General features: G+C 42.0%; 1 protein-coding gene across 1 annotated transcript in view; it reads left to right on the top strand.

Moving 5' to 3' along the window:
• Positions 1–502: 502 nt before the first annotated feature.
• The window catches only part of LOC137334125 (protein shisa-5-like), a 64,756-nt gene continuing 47,478 nt past the window's right edge, over positions 503–17,780 (top strand). The window contains exons 1-2 of the mRNA XM_067998643.1: positions 503–815; positions 14,980–15,037. Of these exons, the coding sequence (XP_067854744.1) occupies positions 752–815; positions 14,980–15,037 (122 nt within the window). The 5' untranslated portion in view covers positions 503–751. The remainder of the gene's footprint in view (positions 816–14,979; positions 15,038–17,780) is intronic.

The raw sequence follows: 17,780 nt of genomic DNA, 5'->3' as shown, positions 1-17,780 counted from the left end.
TAACCTCCTTCAACCCTACAATTCTCAGAGAATCCTGTGTTCATTTAACTCTGGCCTCTTGTGCATCCCCCACTTCCTTCACCATTGGCGGCCATGCCTTCAGCAGCCGAGCTGTAGAATTCCCTACCCAAACCTCTCTGCCACTCCACCTCTCTCTGCTCCTTTAAGACCCTCCGTAAAACCCACCTCTTGGATGAAGCTTTTGGTCGGCCCTCCTAATATCTCCATTTTTGGCTTGCCATCCATTGTTGTCTGATTAGGTCTCTGTGAAGCCCCTTGGGATTTCTTGACGTTAATGACACTATATAAATTGTTTTGTTGTTGTTGACTGTACTTCAGAATAAACCTTCAACCAAATATACATATTGCAGAGACAAGATGTGATCTATTATCATGTAATGTATATTGGGTATCTTGTTTAAAAGCCTATTTTCTTGTCAGATAACACTGTAATTTCCACCTGTGTACTCTGGGAGGCACTGTCTGAACTTTTGAGATGTTTATGGAGAACCCCCTCAGGAATGAATCACTGCAGGATTCTTCTCATAACTGGGAGCGAGTTAGTCAGCCGACGCCTATGATATCTGAAGATTCTTGGTTCGCGCACCCTTTTTTATTGTAACCTTATTTGCAGGCAGGCGGTCCAGGGTTCGTGTGCCGTTGAGTTGTGACTTGGGGCGCTGTCTGGTTGGGTCTCGGGTGTGTGCCCTTTAGGAGCTGAGAAGAGAACTTAAAGGGTTGGTCTAACTCAATGGCGTCTGCATGTTTGTTCACTGCTAGCGTCCTGTGGTGTTCAGTGATATTTTTACCTCTCGGTGAGTTTATTTTTAAAGTCTAAAACATCCATTTATAATTAATAGTGTTCCACGGCTACTTGAAAGCTACTCGTCCGCCTTGGTGTTCTCCAGAGGCGGAGTTATGTTCTAGTCTTTGTTAAGATGTTGTTCAGCTCCCTCTCGAGTTAAATACTTGACTCACGACCGCCTTTAATTAATTCTTTTCGTTTTTTGTAAACTTATCGCCTTTCCCCCTGAGGTTTTCTGAATCTCGGTTATACTAGAAAATATATATTTTAAAGAAAAGTAGTTTCCCTAAATAACTCAAGGATTTATCTGTGAGTAGCTGAACCATGCAGACCAGAAAGGTATTAGGTTCAATTCGCCGCTCTCCGTCTGTCCTGAGTTGGCTGAAATCTTAACCAGGCTGAGAGTAGCTGTTATGCTGATTCGTGAGGGGGAGAGTCGGCCAAAATTTCTGCCCCTGACCCAGGATTGAGGGTAGCTGTGATGGTCCATGTAGTCAAATAGCCTGCAAACTCAATGTCCAGGCTCTTGCGCAAAAAATGACCACTTGGAGGAGGTTTTGAAGAGTGACTGTTATCTATAGACCTGTAGGAAAGGAGAACCTTTGCAGGAAAAATGAAATATTTCTTGCTGTGGCTTGCATTCATTACTGCAATAAAAGGGGTAAAATCTCCTCAAATTGCTTTGAGATGATTGTCGATGTAGCAATTTGGCTAGTCTGGGCAGCATGCAAGGAATACCCTTTGTCCAGGAGCCAAGTTAAACAGCTGCATATTTTCTTACCAGGATGGATGTGGTCACACTAATGTGAACCATGCTTTGGTATAACAGATCTATTATGCTGCTGACTCACTAGTGAAATTTGTTGGCTGTACTCTCTCTACCACTTGGGTTGCCTACCTTCCTGCATCTCATTAAGTTGCTCATAGCCAGCATCTAGAGTCCTGAATCTCAGTAAGTTGCCCAAAGTTAGCATTTAGAATTCTGAATGCCTGATGCCAACTTTCTTGCCATGTGGCTTTCCTTCCCTTGTAATTAAAATAAATGTTTTATTTTTTTTAAAAAGAAATGTCCCAGTACTGCTGAAGTGGGTGAATACGTTCCATTCTGAATCTTTGACCTATTCCCTTTCTGTGTGTCAGGTCTCTGACCTGCTCAGTTTTGTTTATCTCTTCCTGCTCAGAAATATGTTTCTGTTCCATTCTGCCATAATTGGTTATACTGTTGAGCATACAATGTAAAGGGAAGTAAAGAATATGCAGTCTTTCTTGCAACTTAGATAATCCTCGGTATTCAGTCTGCATCTTAACTATTAAGTTGAGTGGACATCTTGTATTATTGGGAAGACTGATATTTTTGTCTCTGGGACTTGAGATCAAATGTAGTCTGCATTGATAAAGATAATACCTTTTATATCTCTGCTGGCTGCAAGAGTCTACATGAAATGAACTTTAGTGACTAAGCCTTTAATGGATGTGGGCTTACAGCTTAAAACTACCCAAAGTTTGGCACAACTGCATCACAATTGCGGTGTGAAAATTAAAAAAGGCATATAATTTTGGCAAAGTAGAGAGCGTTTTACTGTGTAGCTGGCAACATTATACCAGATTTGGCCTTGTGTATTCTTGATTTCCTTTGCTTCTTCATTGGTGGCTGTGCCTTCAGCTGTCTAGGCCTTCAGCTCTAGAGTTCCCTCCCTAAGCCTCTCTACCTCTCTCTCCTTTTTTAAGGAGCTCCTTAAAACCTACTTCTTTTACCAAGCTTTTGGTCACCTGTCCTAATAGCTTCTTATGTGGCTCGGTGTCAAATTTTGTTTGATAACACTGCTGTGAAGCACCTTGGGATGTTTTACTACATTACGTAGGTGTTATATAAATGCAAGTGCTTGTTGCTATACAAAGACACTGGGCGACAAATTGGGAAAGTAACTTTGATTTCCCAGTGCTAGCATCCCTCAACTTGATCAGAACAATTTACCTATAAATTTTAAGAAAAGGATATTATCCTGGGGTATTCCTATAAATTGCTGAGAACACAACATAACAAAATTTGGAAACTATTGCTCCATTGAATTTAGCTGTTAACAATAACAACAACATGCATTTATATAGCATCTTTTAATGTAGTAAAACTTCCCAAGGTGCTTCACAGGAGCAATTATCAAACAAAATTTGACACTGAGCCACATAAGGAGATGGTAGGTCAGATGACCAAAAGCTTGGTCAAAGAGGTAGGTTTTAAGCAGCGACTTAAAGGAAGAGAGTGAGGCGGAGAGGTTTAGGGAGGGAATTCTAGAGCTTAAGGCCTAGGCAGCTGAAGGCACAGCCGCCAATAGTGGAGCGAAGAAAATCGGGGATGCGCAAGAGGCGAGAATTGGAGGAGCACAGAGATCTCGGAGGGTTGTAGGGCTGGAGGAGGTTAGATAGGGAGGGCCGGGCCATGGAGGGATTTGAAAACGAGGATGAGAATTTTAAAATTGAGGTATTGCCAGACTGGGAGCCAGTGCAGGTCAGTGAGCTCAGGGGTTAAGAATTGAATCAATTGAAGTTGGGGAAAATCATTACTGGTGGCATATCAATGCCCTAAACCCAAGTGCTTGGTCAATTCTTGCAGGTTTTCTAGCAGCAATTAACTTTGTTGCCAGTTATCTGGGGGATATAAGCAATACCAAACATGAGGAAATCAGCCATCAGAGGCTCAATCTTGGTGACTTTGGATAGTGGGACTAGTGAAGTTTTAAAAATTGCATCTAGAAAAAATTCATGGCATTTCCAAGTGAGAAGTTAATTTTAATTCTGACTTTAATTCAGTCATAGCTGTTTTTTTAGAAAAATAAAAGAATAACTAATGGCAGTACAAAATATACACTGGGCCTGAAATCTCTTTAAAAATGGTCATTTTTAAAAAAGGCAGCAACCTTAATTTAGAGGATACCCAAAATTACTTTTGAAATCAAATTCAGCAGGGCTGTACTCCTGGCACACGGCTGCATTAGATGCAAGCGCAGGTTGGAAAAAGAGACACTAACGCTATAGCCCCAACTTGCTAACCCACGGTCACCCCTCTAATGGAGCTGAGCATCAAGAGTGCGGCCTTGTGGAATTTATCCTTTAATTTAAAAATATCATACAAAAATTAATGGCAGGCTCAATCAGGCGTGGGGAAGTACTTATAATTTTAAAAAATACAAACAAACTCTAATCATCCCTCCCTGGAGGTAGGGGAAGGTGACGACATTGGGGAAATTCCAGGATTTGGAGCACCGTGGGAGGGGAAGAGAAAGGAGTCAACCTAACTCGTAAGAGGAGGCATTCCCCCACCCTGCCCTTCTTAGTGATTTGTTAAAAGAAGCAGTTTTATGACTTTAAGATAACTTTTGGACAAGGCCAATATGAAGTTTTTGTAAAAATTATGATTAGCATGTGACTGGATTCTTCAATTATGGGTTTTGAAACAGTGCTGTGATTTTGCTGCTTTGTGAAATGCAGGAAGTGGGTCAGTGCAAAGCTACTTCCTGCATATCATAAGCAATAAAATTGCTTGACAAATACCCTGCAATTGAATTTGGGTGGGGAAGCATAGTCTGTTATCAAGACTTGTCCAGGCACCACCCACACTGCCAGATGCTCAATTACATCCTTTTTAAACTTGCCACTGGTTTTCCTTCCTGTCCTCCAGGTATTGACTCCACGTGGGAGCTAGTAGATAGGGGAAAAGATAACTCCCACCACACTGAACTGTTTTTTTTCTTTTATCCCCCAGCTCCTGTGGCAGTTCATATCCCATGCAATGCTGCAAATGGACTGGCTAAAGAAATTACTGCAGTGTAAATTTTTACAATTCCCCATTATTAAACTTGGTTTTATTCAATCTACACAATTTGTAGCAGGAGTTGTGATCAGTACAATGACATTGTTACAGTGCTCACACTTCTCTAAATAAAGTGGAGTTCTGCAGGATTTCCTGTATGATGTATCTTTTGACCCACTGTAATTAGTCTGGCTCTGAACTAGCATCTACTCAATAAACATGAATAATACTCCACTTATTGCAGAATCACCTAATGTAAGACCTGGACCTGAGTCCTGGATTAGTGTTTCTTTTAATATTCTTCTATTTACTCCAAATTTCTCTGCTGTGTTTCACTGACTGGGGAGGAGGGGGTGATGAAATCGGGCTCTATTGTCTTTATGGAGCAATTGATGGATAATCTAGAGTCCCCAAATTTTGATCTTGCATGTATGATTCGCCAGACGCCTAGCAGACAATGAAGACAAGTAAAACACCAATAACAAGCAATTTATTCCCCTGCCGATGGGGGAATCTTCAATATAAAGAACTTGACTCTGGAAAACTGTATTTTAGTAGCTGTTGTAAGTTGCAACTAAACATAAAGTGCCTGATTCCCTCTCTTTAAGCTGTGGAAATCTTGGTTCCCTGATTAGTAAGAATTAGTGGAAGTTTGAGATTTGTGCTTAAACGTGACTCCTCTGGAGCCCTTTGTGACAATGCAAGGTACATTAACTCTGGTTGCTTGGAGGCAGGGTGCAGGAGTATTGGGTGGGGGGGGTGGTGTGGGTGCAAATTAATGCTTGGAAAATTGGAATGAAGTAAGTCAATCCCAATCAGAGTTGAGACAACACCACACACGTGAGAGGGTGTTTATAAGTTCCCATTAGACAAGTGCTTCCGGTGAAATGCTTTCTGTATTTTTGTCACTTTTTCCTTTGTAAAATGCTATGGCTGCATTGATCCATTCTCCTTGTAGCCGATGGGAGCTCAGAACCAGTTTTTATCAGGGATCTCACAAACTGTTCTTGGAATAACCGTCTACTCCTCTGGATTGCTAACCGTGCCGAGTTGGTTATGTTCGTCTGGCACAGGCATAATATCACAAGCGCACCAGCGTACAGAACTAGCCCACCATTGGTTCCTAGACCTTCTGAGCAATGATATGAAATGACATCACGGTTGGGACGCTCTGCACATGTGCAGAAGAACTGGTCTTTTTGTACCCAGTCAGCCTCCAACAGGCCTACAAGGGACCAGCAACAGATTTAACTATGAAAGCAGGATCCTGACATAGGGAGGCCATTCTAGGATCACTCTCCAGAACCCGAGCGGCAATATAAAAGTGCCTGTGAATGCTGCCTGAGACGGGTGTTAAATGATGAGTCCTGTGCTCTCCGCCCCCATCAAGTACTTCTTTGAAAGTGGTGGCGATTATGGATGGCCTTTTGAAAGTAATTTTAAAACATCATTCACTTGAAAGTGAGAAATTTGGAAGGACCTGCATTAGAGACATGGTTTGAAATTCCAAAAGTGTGGAAATCTATTGAGCACAAAGTTTAGCTGTCCTGGGGCATATTGGAACAAAAGCAGATATAAACATGTCTTCATCTGCTTAATACTGGTCCTTTGGAATGTACTGGGAATGAGGGGGGAATAGCAGGAAAGAAGAGGAAAATGAATGGAATAAAGTGAAATTGGAAGTGTAAAGATCACTAAAGTATTGACATATATATTGACTCTGAAGCTTTCAAGGAGCCCAGGCAGCTTTTTTTATTACCCAAACATCGCGTTCAAAATAAGATTGTGACTTTGTCACTGGGCAGGTTAAATCTTGTAAGAATTCCACACTCTGACTGGAAATATCCTGCTTGTAGTGGCGATGTTTAACAATCACAAGACTGCAGAACAAGCATGAATATGCCTGCACGTGTGGTTATCCAGTGTTTGAGGAGCTTTGATTTTACTTGCCTGATCTATTCAAATTAATTTTATCTCCATAAGGATTTAAGTGGCACCCTGTTCCTGAAACATTGCTGTTTTCTGAAGGGGGAGGGTGAACAGCCAGAGGTCGTAGTCCATATTGGTACCAACTACATCAGTTTTTTTTAAAAAAGGGATGAGGTCCTGCAAGCAGAATATAGGGAGTTAGGAAATAAATTTAAAAGCAGGACCTCTAAGGTAGTAGTCTCACAATTACTACTAGTGCTATGTGCTAGCAAGAGCAGAAATAGGAGAATAGACCAGATGAATGCGTGGCTTGAGAGATGGTGTAGGAGGGAGGGGTTTAAATTCCTGAGGCATTGGGACTGATTCTGGGAAAGGCGGGACCTGTACAAGGTGGACGGGTTGCACCCAAGCAGAACCGGGACCAATATCCTCGTGTGGGCATTTGCTAGTTCTGTTGGGGAGGGTTTAAACTAGTATGGCAGGGGGATGGGAACCAAAAGGCAGGTACAGATAGGACAAATTCAGACCACGAAACGGGAAGTAGAAAAGCAGTTAGTGACGTAGTTAGTGACTCGGAAAGGCGAAAGAAGCAAAGGTTAAATAGTGTTCAGCACAGGAATTTGACGGGGTTAAAGGGTATATACTTCAATGCAAGGAGTATTACAAACAAAGCAGATGATCTAAGGGCACAGATAGACACATGGCAGCATGATATCATTGCTATAACGGAAACCTGGCTTAAAGAGGGGGATAATTGGCAGCTCAATGTCTCTGGATATAGAGTTTTCAGGCAGGATAGAATGGGTGATAAAAGAAAAGGAGGAGGGGTAGCATTATTGGTTAAAGAATCAATTACAGTTGTGAGAAAGGATAACATAGGATCATGAGTAGGCCATTCAGCCCCTCGTGCCTGCTCCGCCATTTGATAAGATCATGGCTGATCTGTGATCTAGCTCCATATACCTGCCTTTGGCCCATATCCCTTAATACCTTTGGTTGCCAAAAAGCTATCTATCTCCGATTTAAATTTATAAATTGAGCTAGTATCAATTGCCGTTTGCGGAAGAGAGTTTCAAACTTCTACCACCCTTTGTGTGTAGAAATGTTTTCTAATCTCGCTCTTGAAAGGTCTGGCTCTAATTTTTAGACTGTGCCCCCTACTCCCAAAATCCCCAACCAGCGGAAATAGTTTCTCTCTATCCACCCTATCTGTTCCCCTTAATATCTTTTAAACTTCGATCAGATCACCCCTTAACCTTCGAAACTCTAGAGAATACAACCCCAATTTGTGTAATCTCTCCTCGTAACTTAACCCTTGAAGTCCGCGTATCATTCTAGTAAACCTACGCTGCTAAATGGATCATCAATCAAGGCCATATGGGTTGAGCTAAGAAATAAAAAAGGGGCAGTCACACTACTAGGAGTGTACTATAGACCCCCGAATAGCGAAAGGGAGATAGAAGAACAAATATGTAGGCAAATTTCTGAGTGCAAAAGTAAGAGGGCAATAATAGTAGGGGACTTCAACTACCCTAACATCAACTGGGATTCATAGTGTGAGGGGCACAGAGGGTGCAAAATTCTTGATCATGTCCAGAACTTTTTTTTAGCCAATACGTGACAAGTCCAACAAGAGGGGATGCAATTCTAGATTTAGTCCTGGGAAATGAAGATGGGCAAGTGGGTGAAGTGACAGTGGGTGACCATATTGGGGGGGATAGTGACCACAATTCAGTTAATTTTAGCATTATTATGATAAAGGACAGAGTTAAATCAGGAGTAAAGGTTTTAAATTGGGGAAAGGCAAATTTTACAGAACTAAGGGGTGATTTGGCAGAAGTGGACTGGACACAACTACTTGAGGAGAAATCAGTGGGAGGCACTAAAAAGTGAAATTCTACGGGTACAATGCAGACACGTCCCCTCAAAGAAAAAGGGTGGCACTGTCAAATTTAGAGCCCCCTGGTTGTGTAGAAGTATACGGGGCAAGATAAAGCAGAAAAAGAAAGCTTATGATTGTCACACAAAACGAAATACTGTAGAAAGCCTAGAGGAGTATAGAAAGTACAGAGATGACGTAAAAAAGGAAATAAGGAAAGCAAAGAGAGGGCATGAAAAAATATTAGCTAGTAAGATTAAAGAAAACCCAAAGATGTTTTATCAGTACATTAAGAACAAGAGAATAGCTAAGGAAAAGTTGGGACCTGTCAGGGACGATAAGGGTAACTTGTGTGTAGAAGCAGAGGATGTGGGTAGGGTTTTAAATGAATATTTTGTGTCTCTATTCACAAAGGAAAGGGATGCTCCAGACATAGTAGTTAAAGAGGAGAGGTGTGAAATATTGGATAAGGTAAACATTACGAGAGAGGAAGTACCAGAGGGACTGGAATCCTTGAAAGTTGATAAGTCACCAGGGCCGGATGGATTGTTTCCTAGGCTATTGAAGGAAGCCAGGGAGGAAATAGCAAATGCTCTGAGGACCATTTTCCAATCCTCACTAGATACAGGAGAGGCACCGGAGGACTGCAAATGTAGTACCATTGTTTTAAAAAGGGTACGAGGGAAAGACCGAACAATTATAGGCCGGTCAGTCTTGCCTCGGTGGTGGGCAAACTATTAGAATTAATACTGAGAGATAGGATAAACTGTCACTTGGAAAGGCATGGTTTAATCAGGAATAGTCAGCATGGATTTGTTCAGGGAAGGTCATGCCTTACAAATCTGATTAAATTCTTTGAGGATTGATGAGGGTAGTGCAGTGGATGTTGTCTACATGGATTTTAGTAGGGCATTTGACAAGATCCCACATGGCAGACTGGTCAGAAAGATAAAAGCCCATGGGATACAGGGAAATGTGGCAAATTGGATCCAAAATTGGCTCAGTAACAGGAAACAAAGGGTAAAAGTCGATAGATGTCTTTGCAAATGGAAATTCGTTTCCAGTGGTGTGCACAAGGCTCAGTGTTGGGTCCTTTGCTGTTTGTGATATAAAATTATTTGGACTTGAATGTAGGGGGCATAATTGGCAAATTTGCAGATGACACAAAAATTGGCCATGTAGTGGATAGTGAAGAGGATAGCTGTAGACTCCAAGAAGATATCAATGGATTGGTGGAGTGGGTGGAAAAGTGGCAAATGGAGTTCAACCTGGAGAAGTGTGAGGTAATGCACTTGGGGAGGGCAAACAGTAAAAGGGAATACACAGTAAACGGGAATATATTGAGAGGGGTAGAGGAAGTGAGAGACCTTGGAGTGCATGTGGACTGGTCCCTGAAGGTGGCAGTACAGGTAGATAAGGTTGTGAAGAAGGCATATGGAATGCTCTTCGTTATTAGCCAAGGTATAGAGTACAAAAACAGGGATGTAATGATGGAACTGTATAAAACACTGGTAAGGCCACAGCTGGAGTATTGTGCGCAGTTCTGGTCACCACATTACAGGAAGGACGTAATTGCTCTGGAGAGAGTGCAGAGAAGATTTACAAGAATGTTGCTAGGGCTTGAAAATTGCAGCTACGAGGAGAGATTGGATAGGCTGGGGTTGTTTCCCTTGGAGCAGAGGAGGCTGAGGGGAGACTTGATTGAGGTGTACAAAATTATGAGGGGCCCAGATAGAGTAGACAGGAAGTACCTGTTTCCCCTAGCGGAGAGCTCAAGTACTAGAGGACATAGATTTAAGCTGATTGGTGGAAGGATTAGCGGGGACATGAGGAAAAACCTTTTGACCCAGAGGGTGGTAGGTGTATGGAATTCGCTGCCCGAACTGGTGGTAGAGGCAAGGACCCTCAACTCTTTTTAAAAAGTACCTGGACCTGCACCTAAAGTGCTGTAAGCTGCAGGGCTACGGACCGGGTGCTGGAAGGTGGGATTAGAATGGGCATCTGGTTGTTCTTCGAGCCGGCACGGACACGATTGGCCAAATGGCCCCCTTCTGTGCTGTATCTTTTCTATGGTTCTGCATTCATTTGGTACGTACTTGGGTGATTCTCTGGTTTGATGGACACCTTCAGTAATCTTTGGGCATTACACAATATCCGTTGCATAATACCTGTGCTATCTGGTATAGAATTTGACTCTGGCCTTACTGTGTTGTTTTTTGGACCTTTTTTTCCTTCAAGTTTTACTTGGTGTTAAATAATTTCCCCCAAGGCACAAATCTGATTCACTTAAGTAACATTTCAGTCATTTTGATTGACAGCTGTTGTGAAACTGACAACTGTTATGAAACTGGCACTGGTAAGAAGAATTGGAATCAGTTTACATTGTTCAGATCAAGCAGCTGCAGATTAAGGTACAGTAGTGTAGTGGTTATGTTACTGGACTAGTAATTCAGGGAACATGAGTTTGAATCCCACCATGGCAGTTTGAAAATTATAGTTCAGTTTTAAAAAATCTGGAAATTTGTTTTTTTTAAAAGAAGCTGGTATCAGTAAAAGTGACTATGAAGTTGGCGGATTATTGTAACAACCCATCTGGTTCACTAATTTCCTTTTAGGGAAGGAAACCTGCCGTCCTTACCTGGTGTGGCCTATATGGGACTGCAATCCGACACCAACGTGGTTGACTCTTAACTGCACTTTGAAGTGCCTAGCAAGCCACTCAGTTGTAATAAATGTTGGCCTTGCCAGCGATGCCCACATCCCGAGAATGAATTTTAAAAAAAATCCGTGTTGATTGTGCCATTCATGACTACTGTGTAATCAGGGTGTTTGAAAATTTAGAATCTGGTGCAGTATCAGCCTGGTTCAGTTGGTAGGACTTTCACTTTTGAATCACTTGGTTGTTATTTCAAGCCCTACACCAGGGTTTAAATACATAATCTAAGATGGCACTCTGATACAATACTGAGGAGGTGCTGCATTATCAGAGGTGCTGTCCTTTGGATGAGAGGTTAAGCCAAGCCCTCTTTTACTTGTTCTGGTGGATTTAAAGATAGGAGTCTTCAAACAGAGTCAGCTGTCCTGGCCAACATTTCTCTCTCGACCAATAATGCTTAAAAAAAACAAATTAGCTGGTCAATCATTTCATTGTTTCTTGTGGGAACTTGCCATGTGCAAAATGTCTGTCTACCTAATAACTCACTCAAAGCAATTAATTACATGTGAAGTATTTTGAGATATTTGAGAAACATAAATCATGATATAAATGTAAGTCTTGTTTTGTTCTTTATGTAGGGGTACAATGATATTATCACTGACACAAAATTAGCTACATACCTCCTGATTAATGATATGAATCCAGTGGCTGGAGTCATACCAAGCACAAAGGAAGATGGTAGTAGTTGTTGGTGGCCAATCATCTCTGCCCCAGGACATTGCTCAAGGCAGTGTCCTAGGCCCAACCATCTTCAGCTGCTTCATCAATGACCTTCCCTCCATCATAAGGTCAGAAATGGGGATGTTCGCTGATGATTGCACAGTGTTCAGTTCCATTTGCAACCCCTCAGATAATGAAGCAGCATGAGCCCGCATGCAGCAAGACCTGGACAACATCCAGGCTTGGGCTGACAAGTGGCAAGTAACATTCACGCCAGACAAGTGCCAGGCAATGACCATCTCCAACAAGAGAGAGTCTAACCATCTCCCCTTGACATTCAACGGCATTACCATCGCCAAATCCCCCACCATCAACATTCTGGGGGTCTCCATTGACCAGAAACTTAACTGGACCAGCCATATATATACTGTGCCTACAAGAGCAGGTCAGAGGCTGGGTATTCTGCAGCGAGTGACTCACCTCCTGACTCCCCAAAGCCTTTCCACAGTCCACAAGGCACAAGTCAGGAGTGTGATGGAATACTCTCCACTTGCCTGGATGAGTGCAGCTCCAACAACACTCAAGAAGCTCGACACCATCCAGGACAAAGCAGCCCGGTTGATTAGCACCCCATCCACCACCCTAAACGTTCACTCCCTTCACCACCGGCGCACAGTGGCTGCAGTGTGTACCATCCACAGGATGCACTGCAGCAACTCGCCAAGGCTTCTTCGACAGCACCTCCCAAACCCGCGACCTCTACCACCTAGAAGGACAAGAGCAGCAGGCACATGGGAACAACACCACCTGCACGTTCCCCTCCAAGTCACACACAATCCCGACTTGGAAATATATCGCCTTTCCTTCATCGTCGTTGGGTCAAAATCCTGGAACTCCCTTCCTAACAGCACTGTGGGAGAACCTTCACCACACGGACTGCAGCGGTTCAAGAAGGCAGCTCACCACCACCTTCTCGAGGGCAATTAGGGATGGGCAATAAATGCCGGCCTCGCCAGCGACGTCCACATCCCATGAACGAATAAAAAAAAAGACTCCAGAATATTGTGTGGAGTGCGATTCTAGTATGGTGTCAAACCAGTGTTTAAAAGTGTGCAGGTAGTCCATTTGACCTGGGTATTTTATAAACTTAATGAGAGTCGTCTTTTCATTGTTTAGAGAGTGTGGGTACTCCCATCCATGCTATCAAAACGTATGGGGCAGAACTCGCGCAGTGCCTTGCTGGAGTTCCTGCAAATTAAATTAACGGAAGTACTTACTGCGGGCTCTGTGGCGTCGACTTGCTTGATTTTGAACTTTTAAAAAAAAATTGTGCGCTATCAACTCAGCCACTGAGCAGCCTCGTGAGTTGACGCACATGGAACAGTCTGTAAGAACAGACACGCCCACAAAATCTGTCAGGAAGTGAAGTCACGCCCACAGATTCAGGCTGCATTGCTCAAGCAGGCAAGCAGACTTCATTCATTTAAAGTTAGTATTCTATCTGTCATTGTAAATAAAAAATTTAATTTTTTTAAAATAAAAAGCCAAGGAAATAATTGAATTCAATCAAAGAGACAGAAGGGAAAAGTAATTTTTTTTAATGACCAAAAGCCATTAAATTAAGGAGTAATATGAGACTCCACATTTTTAAAAGTTAATTTTCAGTTGTTTGGCAGTCATTAAGACTATCCATACTATTGAGTTAGTTTAGACTTGGTACTTTTAAGTGTACCTGTTTGGTGGCGTAATTAGTTATTTTCCAGCTGGGCAGATGAGCAAGTTTACACTTTACCAGTGATTTCCCTAATTGCAGTGTACGATGGTCCTTTAATTCAAAGCTGTCATATTGCTCACTCACCACTAGGAGCAAGTTCATGATTTTAGTGCACGTGCAAACGTGGGAACTTGCTCCTTTGATTCACCACTAAAAACTGGTAGCGCTGTTGAACTCCTTCGTTATTTTGGGAGCGAGTTCTGCCACATTAAATCTACCATCAGAAGTGGTGGTGTGTGAATGCATGAAAGCATGGTACGTAGAGTCCTGTCTTGGTGGTCAGAGTGATTTGTAGCCTGCTATATAACAGGGGTCTTGCTAGCTGAAAATTATACTGCATGCTTTTTTGGTCTAGAAGCAATATAGCTGCAATCTAAGAAACCTGGCCGGCAAAATGGGACTTGGCATTTTTTGTCCAGTTTAATAACTCATGGTGCAATCCCCTTGTCCTGTATGAAATGCCCGTTTAAAATACAATATACTTGATCCCCTGATGACTTAGTAAATAATACCAAGAAGCTCTCTGTTTGATCACTGGTCTCTGCCAAGTCTGCTGATCTTGCCTGGGCTGGAGTAGGAATGTTACAATAAGCCTTAGTATCCCTGGCCTAGGGAGGAAGAAACATCAGCCAGGGCTCTGTTCCAGTGACCCATGCTACAAGTGCGTGGACATCTGGGTGAGGACACAATTGGACTCGGCTGCGATTTCCAACCTCCTCTATCTGTCATTGTCTAGGCGTTCACCTAGATGAGGTGCTGGAAGGCTGCCAGCACTCGTAGCAGTGTGCCCCTGCAAGAATCATGACCTTCAGGAGATGCTGGGGAGAAAGAAAACTGAAATAAGATGGTTATTGGAAATAAATCAACTTCTCAAACCCTTTAACTCAAAGAACAATTTTGCCAATTACTGAGTTAGGACAAATTCTAAAGATAACCAAATTCATACTAATCCACAATTATTATATTTTAATTATCGAGGAAACCGAGAATAACTGGGATACTGGACACACTCAAATTTGCAAAAATCCAGTGGGGGAAAAGAAATGTGTCTGTGTCTTCTGACTGGTGAGAACAGGTTATAAGACAGTTCAAAGTGAACTAAAGTCTACTTGGCATTACAAATGGTAATAAACAAAGTCACCAAATCTGCCTGAGGTTAGAGTTCTGTTGTGGAAAACTGAAATGACTGAGGATCATGATCCAACTTTAAAATCTGTTGAAAACTGAAACCTGTAATGAACTTTATCTTCTAGTTAAATTACAGATCGATTGGTTTGTGATAAATTTATCTTGTAAGATGGTGCCTGGCATATTCTCCTGCCTGGTAGGTTGTTTGATAGCTACGCTTTTACTTTCAGGAATATCCATTTTGATATATTTTTGTCTTTTCTCCCCCTCCCAATTTCAGCGTACAGCTTTTGCGATGATCCTGACGATGATGCAGAAATTTGTAGTTCCCAAAATCAGTAAGTATTTGAATTTTTACTTTAGTAATCATCAGGCAGAATTTGAATCCTTTTCCAATCTGGGTATTTTCTTGGAATGAGTTGTGCCAATTAAGAGTCGTAGTTATCAGTTAGAGCTAGCAGTTTTAGTTGCTGGTCCCCACGTGGGGTCTGAGCTGCAGCAGCAGTTGGTGGGAGATGAAATTCTCAACAAAACGCAGGAGATTTTCCATTGAAATCGCAGGAACTCGTCAGCAGTTTCTGAGAATGCGATTTCATTATTAAGTTGTTTTAATTACAGAGGAAAAAAACAGAACCTCTTCTGTTTTTCATTAAAAGAGGAATTTCATCCCATGTCGTTTTGGGAGTGGCAGCCAGGAAACTGAGCAGACATCCACAATCACCAGATCCCTGTCCATGTTACACTCTGTGACTAGTGATCAAGCTTTCAAGTAGACCTAAAGTGCTCTTGTACAAAATATGTGAACGTTTCATCTACATATTTAAACCCATAATCAACATAGTATATAATCTATATAATGTAACAATCCTTGAGTTGGTAACATTGTCACACCCCCAGTATAGTGAGATCAGTGGGTAACTCAGTAACGGTGATCCCCGTTAGTCCTAATTTCTCCACAAATGGCACTACAAACATACATACATACGAATTAAGAGCAGGAGTAGGCCATTCGGCCCCTCGAGCCTGCTCTGCCATTTGATAAGATTATGGCTGATCTGATTGCGACCTCAACCCTACTTTCCCGTCTACCTACCATAACCTTTGACTCCCTTGTTAATCAGGAATCTATCTAACTCAGTCTTAAAAATATTCAATGACCCTGCCTCCACCGCTCTCTGGGGAAGGGAGTCCCACAGACTCACGACCCTCTGAGAGAGAAAATTTCTCCTTATCTCTGTCTTAAATGGGAGACCCCTTGTTTTTAAACTGTGGCCCCTAGTTCTAGTCTCTCCTGCAAGGGGAAACGTCCCCTCAGGATCTGATGTTTCAATAAGATCACCTCCCATTTTTCTAAACTCCAATGTATACAGGTCCAACCTTTCCTCATAAGAGGAACTATAACAAATATAGCAAAAAGACATGTCGGGCCAGATTTTGTTGTCAAAATAATGGTGAGGCTAATAGTATTGGCCGTTGTTTATGCGTAAATGGTACACCAACTTCAGGCAAGGGACAGATGCGCAACTAAATACAAATATCCAAAAGTTGCTGTATGAGTTCTGCCGTTAGATTCACGAAAACGGCATTTTGCTGTCTGCCTCACCGTTGCAATGCATTGAATGTTGTGAAGTTGCTGTGTTTGTGCGAACTAAACCCGCCGCAGATATTTAGGGCTAATAATTACAATGCAAGTGCCATTTTAACAATGTGATCAGTGTTAATGACTGCCATTCAACCTCATTGGCACCGAAAATTAACTGTTATAGGTGTGGAGTCTCATTTCTTCAGGTTGTGAATTGTTTTAGGAGATTTTAAAAATGTCAAATTTTAAAATTTTACACTTTTTTTCTCTCTCTTAATCCAATTTTTCTTTCCCTCCTTTTTATTTCTCTGTGGGCAAAAATGTTTTGAGCTGAAGGGTGCAGGGGCAAATCTGACTAATGGCAGATGACATTAGATGCCCCGCTACAGCAAAATCTGGCCCATCAATTCCTCTGACTGTGAGCAAGGCCACATAAGATGCATCTGTCTCCTCTAAGATGCTCCTTAAAACTTACTGCTTTGACCAAGCGTTTGGTCACCTGTCCTAATGTCTCCTTCTTTGGCTCGGTGTCAATATTTGTCTGATTACGCTCCTGTGAAGTGCCTTGGGATGTTTTACTACATTCAAGGTGCTACATAAATGAAAGTTGTTGTTGAAATTTACTAGTAACTTCAGTATAATAATTGCAATTTCCTGATTTTTCTTGGCTTAATGAGGAGTTTGCTCAGTTCGCCTATAAGAAATGGGTTTTGATGGTCAGACCATTCTATACTGACAGTAAATAATGGTTTAAAGGAGGACCAGCTATATTCTTCACATCACCTCCAAAGGTGGACTTGAAAACAGTTTTTCAGAGTGCTGGATTTCTAAATTGTTTCTTTGACAGTTTTGCATTTTTTTTGGCCCAGATTTTAGCAATAGTTTTGATTGCTACAAGTAAAAATATGGGAATTCTTTTTTGTTATTTGGGGGAGAGGACGAAAGGAGGTGATGCAAGACAGGTTCATGTGCACCAGAGGTGGACTGGCCACATTCATTCTTATGATGCAGCCATATTTGGAGATCCAGATGCACTTAGTTGGAGATGTTCAAGGGAAAATTGGTGCTTGTGACGATGATGCATGTTAACGCATCAGTGTTGAGCACTTCGAGTACATGGCACATATACAATTAAGGGATCCATTCTACCCCTGCTCTGAATGAGATTCGGTCTAAAGGTGAACAATTGGTAGTTCTGTGCTATGGAACTGGGTTGAGGCTGTTAAAACCCCTTTCATATAAGACCCTTGCAACAGAGAGAGCAGGTTTACATCCTACCGATCTGACATGGAATTTAATCTATATTCCAGAGATCAAAGGGCAATCAGTGTCCTAATCTACAGTGCTCTTTTTGCCAATTCTTGCCATGCTCATTAAATTGGCAGATAAGATTGGTATTTGGGGATGTAAGACCCACCCAAAAAATTGATGCTGAATTATAGGATGGAGACACACAATTGTCCAAACTGACCAAAGATGAAAAGAATGAAGAGTTGCCT

Source organism: Heptranchias perlo, chromosome 17, assembly GCF_035084215.1.
Source record: "Heptranchias perlo isolate sHepPer1 chromosome 17, sHepPer1.hap1, whole genome shotgun sequence".
NCBI lineage: Eukaryota > Metazoa > Chordata > Chondrichthyes > Hexanchiformes > Hexanchidae > Heptranchias > Heptranchias perlo.
The sequence above is the reverse complement of the archived record's forward strand: the minus strand, read 5'-3'. Positions and strand labels throughout refer to the sequence as shown.